Source organism: Amphibalanus amphitrite, unplaced genomic scaffold (genome assembly GCF_019059575.1).
Source record: "Amphibalanus amphitrite isolate SeventyFive unplaced genomic scaffold, NRLGWU_Aamphi_draft 000007F_arrow, whole genome shotgun sequence".
Classification (NCBI taxonomy): domain Eukaryota; kingdom Metazoa; phylum Arthropoda; class Thecostraca; order Balanomorpha; family Balanidae; genus Amphibalanus; species Amphibalanus amphitrite.
The window spans coordinates 316023-325998 of NW_024881503.1; the positions used below are offsets into that span (position 1 = coordinate 316023).

Genomic DNA, 9976 nt, shown 5'->3' on the forward strand with positions numbered 1-9976 from the left:
GCAATGTCATGCAAAAGTCAGGTCAGGTCAGGTCAGGTCACCAAAGACGGAGCATTCAATATGTGCTACACTTGTTTTGCGGGTAGTTTTTCTCATAGAACTCAATGAGGATACTCAATTAGATCGAGGCATGTGTATTTCAACTCTTCTTATCGATAGTTAGTAACGAAAGACTTGATTAAGAACAGTGCCTTTTTTATATGACAAAGTGTCATTCACAAAAATAGTCATTTCTGTTCATCACGGATTAACAAATATATGCTCCATCATGAGACATTCGAACTCAAAGTCAGAAGCAAAACTAAACTTAAACAGTGGTTCATCTCTCAATAGGTGTAAATAAGAGCATTAACAGCGTGTAACTCAAGATAGAAGCGTGACGCAAACTTAAGATAACCAGCTTCACGGAGCAGAGACGTGCTGCCTGCACCCATCCATGGCAACCACTGAAGTAAGGCAGGACAGACGACATTCGTGATAGAGCAAAGCACCGAACTGGTATCGATTCAGTTAGCCCCGTAACAAAACTCGCAGCAGTGTTTAAGGTCTGTCACAAAACCACCTGGTAAACTTGGTAAACTGCACTTGCTAAACTTAAAATTTTCAACATCTACGGCGAGATCGGCTTTCTTCCTCTAGCAAACGTTTGAGTAGTTTTGCTCCAGCTCCTATGTGAGCAAGAGATTCATTGACCTTCCGGATCATTTGAGGGTCGGCTTCGATAGCTCGGTCCAAATTTTGGTGACCTTCAGCTCCTACGAACTTCTCGCTTATTCTTCTGAGGCTTTTGTTGACGCTTTTGCTAATGCTTTGCAATTCTCGCATCGTCTTGTCAACATCTTCCTCACGACCACAATTTCGCGAAGAATACGAAGAACATTCTTCCCTACTGCTAGACGCTCTTTGGTCATCTGATGCCCGCCATTTGTCCTCGCCCTCCCATGGATTCACTCGGTCTAATGACGGACTGTACATAAGTTCTCGGAATCGGTCTCTTCCTAATGTCGATGCCACCGATGGCTCTATAGCACGTTGCGGTTTTGCTGAACTGCACCTTTCCCTTACGTTTTGCTTTGTTTGATTCTGTCTAGGCCGAGCAGATGCTGTTCTTTTAGGCATTCTTTCAATCGCTGGTGTTATCAAACGCTCAAGTTCTTTGCATCTTTTGTATGGTAAAAGGAGTTTGGGTTTCATAGACTTTTCAAATTCAAGCACCTTAGCTAGAACATTTGCAACCTCCATATTTACGCCATTTTCAACGTCGTGCAAGCCTCCTTCCAGGCTGCGAAACGTCTGGTCAAGACGACCTTTTACTTTAGCAATCGCTTGGTGAAAGTTGACACGTCCTTCTTCACTCACTTTTGGACAATTTCGGGATAAATCTGTCCTTCTCTTGGATGCTCCTCTTGTAATACTAGTGCCAATGGCAGCATCTGGCCTAGGCTTGGATCTGTCTTTACAGTTGCAATCCATATTGTTGCTGCACTAGTCTTCAATGATACGTGATTGCTTTGTGTTTGCGCAGTGTCAGATCAGACAAATTTAGAAAACCATTTGAAAATAAACTAATTAAGAAATTTCATCATGAACATAGGCCCCAAAATAAAATTCCCTACCTATCAGGTGAGCAAATACACAATCTCAGGTCCCATTGGTTCCATTCACAATCGTTTGCACCTTTCCCATTAAAATCATGAAATAATTTCGGCCGTGAGCATTTCCTCAACGCACCTCCCTGCAGGAACAAAGTCGTTCTGAGTGTGGTTTGGCCTCTGCAAAATGCAAACACGCAACGGCAAACTTTCGCGTGCCCAATATGGGAAAAACTGGTCAACCATTTCAAAAGACGTGTTTAAAACATTTGAAAGTGACGGAAAACGCGATTACTCAAAGAAAGTTGCTTGTGATTAAATTACTCGTATTTGCTCTTTCTCAGAGATCACAAATTTTAAAGTAGCATCCATGAGTGATGGGCCCAAAACCTCGGTGTAATAAACAACCTCGGGACCAGTGGAGTAACGAATACATCGATCCAGACACAAGTGAGTATCTGCAGATTGATGGTTCCATAGACTAATAATCTTCTCTTATTCTTTTTTCCTTTGTTTTTTCTTTATTTAGGACAAAGTCAGAGCGTTTAATAAAAAAAAAAACAGAACCGTCTGGTGCCCTCTTTGCTATTTTCCCAGTTCTGGTTCTTTATAGTCTATGACTGGGTGTGACTGTCATAGACTGGGTGTTGTACACACGATGCAGAGGCATATAGGTACGCAAAACGGCATCATATGACATATTCCGCTTTTTTGCGACGCTGTAGCACAACGTAAAGGACATTTTATTGTAAAAGCTGTACAGTTTCCGTTCTATGCGAGGAAAACAATAGAATTTTGCCAATTTGAGGCGCTACGGGAGGGGCAAATGTCACTGAGCCCCCCTTTTTCTCAGATCAGCCAGGGGAGACTTTGAACTTTTTTCCCGAGTGAAGCATGTGTTCGCTTAGCCCATTGTCAATAAAGTTCAATGCTGTGCACTCTGGTATCTTAGAATGTCACGTATAAACCAGCTGATCCGCTGACGGCACTTATTTCATATCTATCCCGCAGACGAGCTTGTGCGCGAAGAATACGACCGGCGCGTGGAGCAGTTCGGCGAAGACGAGTTCGAGTACGAGCGCGCTGTGGTCACTCGTCAGCAGCCCGAAGACATGGCCTCCCGACGCCGGGGTAACGGTGGTCGCGCGAGACGGAACGGCCCCTGCGGCGGCGGCGGCGGCGGCTTCGACCGCTACCGGTCCAACGACGACTGCGGCAGGGGCTTCCGCAGTCCCTGTGACGGCGACAAGGAGCAGGAGTACATTCCTCAGGAGAGGATCGAGAAGGCCGATAAGAAGATCGATGAGCTGACGTCTCAGCTGACTGAGTCGTATAATAGCCTGAATGAAGGCCTCTGCAAGGTGCAGAAGTGTATGAACGAGGGCTTCGCGACTATCACAGGCAAGATGAAGGATATTGAAAAGACCAATGATAAAACAATGCAGCAGATCGACGATGATATCAGAACGGCAGAGGAAGAGCTGAACAAGAACATTCGTCTCCTAAATAATGATATTGCTGAAACGCAGGAGACTTTCTGTCGAAATCTGGACAAAGCTAGGCGTGACATGGAGAAGATGGAGAAACATTTCAGACGCGAGATTTGCGAGATTCTTCGAGATATGAAGACAGACGCCTGTTCATGACTGGATTTGGTATCGGAGTATGCGTGCTACTGTTTAGTCGGAGCTCGATATTGGTATTACTGGATATACTATAACTATGGAGACATCCTTGATGATTTCAGAGAAACGTTATCAGATATTTACGAATTTATTGTTAGTTTAGTAAATCAATTTCTCTACCCACCATGCACTTGTAGCGCACGTCTATGCCACCATTAAATTCGTTTTTCGTGCCTTGCTTATTGTTTTCATTGTTTCTACATTGGATGGGTATAAAGTCGGTTGATTTCACAGATTTTAGGTAAAGTTACATAAAGACAGATATACGTAGGTGCATGATGCCTATGACAGAGCGAGGCTACCAAATTTTCAATGGAAAGTGATCAAAGAGATGAGGTTAATGAACGCCGTTATCTAATTCGATTGTTTTCCATCGAACATGTACGACGAAGGTTCGGAGAAAACCCATGACTGACCTAACAAAGAGGGCAATGGGGAGACACAAAAGGTCAACCAAGCTTCTGCTTCATGGGTGGTGGAACTTAGACAAACATCTCGGGATTCGGTACTGTGTTATTACGAGCGAGCGAGCGCAGCGAGCGAAGTGAGTCTTTTCAATATAACGGAAAAATCTCAGTATGAGCGGCCCGGCCCGGCCCGGCCCAGCCCGGCCCGGCCCGGCCCGGCCCGGCCCGGCCTGTAACGCTTTTGAGAGGCTTATATCTCAGCAACCGCTGGACCGATTGGCCTGCGGTCTTTTTTGCTGGGTAGCCCCATCCCTTCTACCCCGTAATTGACTACTTTTGATACTTCTCAGTGACCGCCGTGGCACGCGCCACGTGAAAAGTCAAGGGTGTTCAAGCAGTTTTGCAAAAGTAATGATTTTGAGAGACCCATATCTCAGCAGCGGCTTGAGCGATTGTCTTGCGGTCATTTTTATAGGGTAGCTGCATCCCTTCTACCAAAGGTCGGATATTCTTGATCTATGTGAGTGACCCCCACTGCACGTGCAAAATACAACAATAAGAGGTGCTAAATTTGTTCCCATTTCAGTAACTCGGTAATTACTGGGGCGATTTCGCTGAAACTTGGCATACAGGTAGGCACCCACCAGGCAATGCATTCCGATGTGTTGCGGTTAGGGTGCTACTGCACGTGCGCACGTGCAGGGGGCGTTTCCAGATCTCGAGAACGGCTGGGCCGATTGCGCTCAAATTTGGTACACGGTTGGGGACCGGTTAGTAGGGTGCCGTGCAAAAGTCATTTTGGACCCCGTTTGCACGTGCGCACGTGCAGAATGCCGCTTCCAGATCTCAGGAACGGCTGGGCCGATTGCGTTCAAATTTGGTACACCGCTAGCGACCGGTTAGAAGCGTGCTTTGCACAAGCCCGTTGGAAGTACCCTCTCGCCCTTCTGCACATGCAGGGCTCACTATCTCGCTCGCTCGTTCTTCGCCCAAAAGGCGTTTTACTGGTATGCATTATGATCTGCTTAGCTCCCACTCTTCCTTTCTTCACTGCCTTCCTACTTTTATTACGTTCTTCATCCCTCTGTCTCTCTCCCTTTTCTATGCCTCTTCGCTCCCTCTCCCCTCTCTCTCTCTCTCTCTCTCTCCCTCTCTCCCTCTCTCCCATCCACAACACAGTGTGCTCCCTCCGTACCCATTTCTGCCGAGTCATGCTACACCGCTGGTAACGGGCGGCTAAAAGTCACGTGACTGCTGCGCCTCTGACGTCGAACGATGACAGGCAAAATTTCCGGCCGCCATTTGCGATCCCGTGCAGGGGTCCAGTGCACATCGTCCCCCAAGGCAGGATGAAGACAGACAAACGCGAGAAATATAGCAAGGTGAGTCCGGAGATGTCTTGCAATGCTTTTGCTTCGATAAAGGTGCCTATTTGTCCGTTTTGTTACAAGTCTTTGTCACGCTCCTAAGGCACAAAGTCACGTGATCTAGATGGCCGTTTCTTTGTCTAGGGGAGAGTGGGGCACATTCGTGCATGGGGCACATTCGTTTTCAGCAGTTTATGGGAACACGAGTGACTGCACGAGCTCAAGGTAAATTATGGAAATATGTCTATCATTTTTTTTTTTTCTAAGATAGTCCGTTACCCATGATCAGGTAACCAGGAGTGCCCCCTCCCACAGTCCCGGCGACGCACAGAGACCTTACTTTAACACCAGGTAACATAATAAATTGATCAAGTCGCGGCACTCCCTGCTAAGAAGTGGAAAATATAAATAAAATATAACGCATGCAATACTACTAAAAAATGTTAGTAAGTACGCCAAAAAGGAGGAAAGTAGTCATTGCCAAGTGAAGCAAAATGACTGCCCACTATACCAACACAAGCAACTACCATTTATACCAGTGTTAGTAATTAACGCAATACGCATTCATACTCAAGGTGGGGAAAAGCATGCCTGGTCATGTTCTTGCAAGGTTATTTTTATTGCCGAAACCCTTGGCTCCGTCCGGCTAAGCTAGGCTTGTTGCCAGACAGAACCTCAGGAAACAGCACGGACTAGAGTATTATAAGAATTAGTACAATAAGTTGTATAGATGTCAATGTAGGTAATGCATGTAACCTACATTCAATTTGCATATTTACCATAAGGTAAATATGCAAATTGAAATAGACAATGATTGAGAAGGGCGGCACACAAGGATTTATTGTAGTTGGTATTTAATATAGGTATATACGAATCGTTATGTTGTGTACATGCATGACAATGCACATACGTACATACATGCATATGCATATGTATCATGTACGCGAAACATACACACATACATACACACACGACACATATGCATCCCACAAACCAAAGTGGGTAATATGTACTATTTCCAACGCAGAGTACACCGTGGAAATAGCTCATATTTATACAAACCCCTAACGATATACGAACAGTATAGCTATACACAATATATAGGTAGGAATAATGTTTGTCGCTATGAGGTTGATTATTCTTATTATTGTTTTGATTGTTCATTAATTGTTCATATTTATCTTAAGTGTTGTATGAATCAACAAAGTGTCTGCGTATCACCTTCTTTATTATTTGTTTTGAAGATGGAATATGATTAACAGTTGTGAAAAGAGGTGCAACAATGCTATTCCACAATCTAGGACCTAGAAATCTGATAGTAAATAGTCTGTAGTTGCGATTAGAGAAGGGCTGGTTGAAGTGAGTGGTACGCCTTGTGCCGGCATGGTTTTCGGGACTCAAATCAAACAGGTTGTTAATTGTTTCTGGAAGTTGTTCTTTAATAAATTTGTGCATAACAAGAAGCATATGAGATCTCGCTATATCAGTTATCCTTAATAAGTTATATTTTTTGAAAATAGGCACAGAGCTCTGAGGTGGGTAAACTCGTTCAATTAGTCTGACAGCTCTCTTTTGTAATATGATGAGTTTTTCTAACTGAGCATGGTAATTATTTCCCCAAACGATACAGCAATAGTTAAGATATGGAAGAATTAGGGCATTATACAAAAGGAGGGTCGTTCTCTTATCAATATAGAAGCGTACTCTTGCCATTATTCCGATGTTCCTGCTAACGATATTTGATGTATAGTCTATATGTTTTGTGAACTTCAATGACTTATCGATGAAGACTCCTAAATATTTGATAAACTCTTTCTCTTTAATTTCAGTTGAATCAAGTACTACGTTTACTTTTAACCCTGAAGACTGAGTTGCATAATGCTGTGTGAAAGTTTTTGTGCCGTTTAGAGAAAGAAAGTTTGCATGAAACCAGTTACTGACTTTTTCAGTAACTTCATTTACAGTTCTTTGTAGGCTATGTATGCATTTATCTTTAAATATGATTGCAGTGTCATCTGCATAGGAGAGGCAAGTTACGTCAGGACTGATGTTTGGTAAATCATTTATATATAATATAAATAACAGAGGACCCAAGATCGATCCCTGTGGAACTCCCATAGTAACATTTTTGACAGATGAGTATGCTTTTCTTATTTTCACACATTGCTTCCTTTCTTGCAAGTATGAAGATAATATTTGTTGTGATTTGTGTCTTATACCATTGACACAAATTGAATTACCATTGACACAAAATTCATTGCCGCCCTTCGTTCACCGTAGAAGACAACACTGTACCTGCTGTCATGCTTGATAAAAACGCAAATTTGTAATATTCGTGAGCTTTCCAAACTTTTCTCATATCATCCATTTTCGTGATCCTGACTCGGAAATGTGGTTCAGCTTTTCAAAATTGGGGGTGAAGAAGCCCACTCTATTCACGGAACTGCTGCAAACTTGTTTGTTGAAAAAGTGTCATTTTTTCAAAAAGAAATTTTGAAATATATTACTAATAACGTTGTGGGGCAGGTTCGTGTACGCACTGCCTGGGGGCACATTCGTGCATATTTTTTTTTTTAGTTTTTGCGATTTATGACTTTATCTGTAGTAGGTTTCTCTAATGACGCTCGCCTGACTCAGTCTCGACTGCTTGCGACGTCGTGACGAGCAATTCACGCGAACTTGGCGAGGTCACGGAGGCCGGCAGTTGGCACATTCTTGTTGGCCAGCCCATTCTTTCTACATTTGTTGTGCAATGCATCCTTGTCGAAAGGAATCAAGTGAAATGACCCCCTGCCAATTTCCTTTGGTAAATTTCTGGTAATGCCCGGTAATTTCTCGAATTTTGCCGGGTGAACGGAAGTGCCCCATCTCTTGAACGAATGTGCCCCATAGGTGGGGCAGTTTCGTGCAAATGTTCAGAGTTATTAAAAGTCATTTTTTCTAATGGAAGCAATAATTTTATAGGATAACTTTTAAAGAGGAAAACTATCTGCAATAGTTCCTTTCCATACTACAATCAACAATTTTGCCATTGCACTAACCAAAGAACAGATATATGGGTTTATCCATTTTTTGCACGAATGTGCCCCACTCTCCCCTACACTTCAGCAGCTTCGGTAGGAGGTGGCTGGTAGCAGAAGGCCTTGTCAGGCCTTGGCCTCGTATTTCTTGGGTAGCAGTGCACATTATGCACTGAACTTTTTGGTTTGAACTGCAGTTTTCCGCTACTCAAACACAGCGCCATGCATACCAACAAGGTTTCGCGTCAGTGGGGCAGACCGAAGGGTCATAGAGGTCAACTTCCCTTCCCAGGGAGTTTCTAAACAGTAAACAAAACATAGTTTCGACAGTTTCGATAAGAAACAGTTGTGGTGAAGTTATAGTGAAAGTTAGGTTACTCAGCCAGTACCCGATTTCATCTGTCGAACTTTTTTTTATTGGCTAGGAAACGCAAATCACATATCTCTTTCTCCTCTCCCTTCTTCTCTCTTTTTCTCCCCATCTCCGTCCTCCACTCTTTCTCTCCCTCTCTCTCTTTCTCTCACCCCTCTCTCCCCCTCTCTCTCCTCTCTCTTCTTTCTTTCTTTCTCTCTCTCTCTCTCTCTTCTCTCTCTCTCTCTCTCTCTCTCTCTCTCTCTCTCTCTCTCTCTCTCTCTCTCTCTCTCTCTCTCTCTCTCTCTCTCTCTCTCTCTCTCTCTCCCTCAGGCGCCGCTGAGCCCTCCGTCATCCCTGATCAGCGATGACGAACTGGTCACCATCAGCGTCCGTGACCTCAACAGACAGCTGAAGATGAGGGGTCTCAGCAGGGAGGAGATGGTGAAAATGAAACAACGCAGACGCACGCTCAAAAACAGGGGATACGCGGCCAGGTGAGAAAAAGTGTCCGACGAATAGTTACTAATTGAGACTGTTACACTTATGCTTGCATGGGCAGCCGCACTGCACTGATATAAATGCATCAATTGATAATTAGCTGAACGGTCATTGGTCTTATGGACCATGATTGCTGAAGTGGTAGATGCATCCAAGTGAGTACTTGAAATGCGACTTGAAGTCACTTGGAGACTGCTGTAAGACATAAGAACGCATCACTAAAAGAACCATGAGAAACTGCAATAGGTAAACAGAGCATAACACTTGTCCCTTTCTTGTCGACACCGCTGATAAAAAGCAAGTGTTTTAGCTGGAAATCAAGAGTTAGGTTTAATGAAACCATCTCTTATTTGAGGTTACCTTTGTTTTGTGATAAATTGAATGTGTTTTCTTTTTATCGACATTATCGTATGCATTCTCTCTTTCCTTCTCTCTGCACTCTCTCTTCCCCAAGGAAAGACAAGATGTCGAGACATATCTTCACAGATCACACTTCGTTCAAAAACGTGTGCCTTCAGCCAAGAGCGTTTGGCTACATTAACCACAAGTTGCCTCTAACCCTTTCCTTAACCCATACTCCACATGGCTCCAAAAACTTTGGCAAGTCCGCAAAAGTTCAAGATACTGCCAACCTTAGCAGTCACCGAAACTGATGCACGATTGCTGCCGAGCCTTTGTCTAACCCACCTTTCTCTCTTCTCAGTTGTCGTGTGAAGCGTCTGGAGCAAAAAGACGAACTGGAAACGGAGAAATCGTCAGAGGAACAGGAGCGCCTGCGTATGGTGGAGGATAGTCGCCAGATGCGCGAGGAGATCGAGTCGTATTATCAGAAATACGAGGCCATCAGGAAATTTGCCCACCTGAAGAATATCTTGCTGCCTGTTGAGTTGGACATTGACGCAAGCAGACTGTAATCGGAGGGCGAGTAAGCAATTTCATTTACGTATGGTCCATGCATAAATATGTTGCTCTACAGCAACAAAATAATTGTACTTTTTTGCAGTTGCAGCCCCATTATATGTACATTATTGATAGAATAAAATATTTCATTA

At 43.8% G+C, this 9976-nt stretch overlaps 2 protein-coding genes across 3 annotated transcripts; both read left to right on the plus strand.

Moving 5' to 3' along the window:
* The first annotated feature begins 117 nt into the window (after positions 1-117).
* Positions 118-3454, plus strand: LOC122378290. Its single transcript, XM_043359173.1, has 2 exons — positions 118-2042; positions 2604-3454. The coding sequence occupies exons 1-2, from the start codon at positions 1970-1972 to the stop codon at positions 3236-3238; spliced, it is 708 nt and encodes a 235-aa protein (XP_043215108.1). The 5' UTR covers positions 118-1969; the 3' UTR covers positions 3239-3454.
* A 1233-nt stretch (positions 3455-4687) lies between these two features.
* On the plus strand, positions 4688-9976 carry LOC122378297 (transcription factor MafG-like). Of its 2 annotated transcripts, none has more exons than XM_043359197.1 (3): positions 4688-5066; positions 8757-8920; positions 9628-9976. In XM_043359197.1, exons 1-3 carry the CDS (start codon positions 5034-5036, stop codon positions 9836-9838), a joined length of 408 nt encoding a protein of 135 aa, XP_043215132.1. In that variant the 5' UTR covers positions 4688-5033; the 3' UTR covers positions 9839-9976. The 2 variants fall into 2 exon arrangements, with proteins under 2 accessions (XP_043215132.1, XP_043215121.1); XM_043359186.1 differs by lacking the exon at positions 4688-5066 and adding an exon at positions 6897-7079.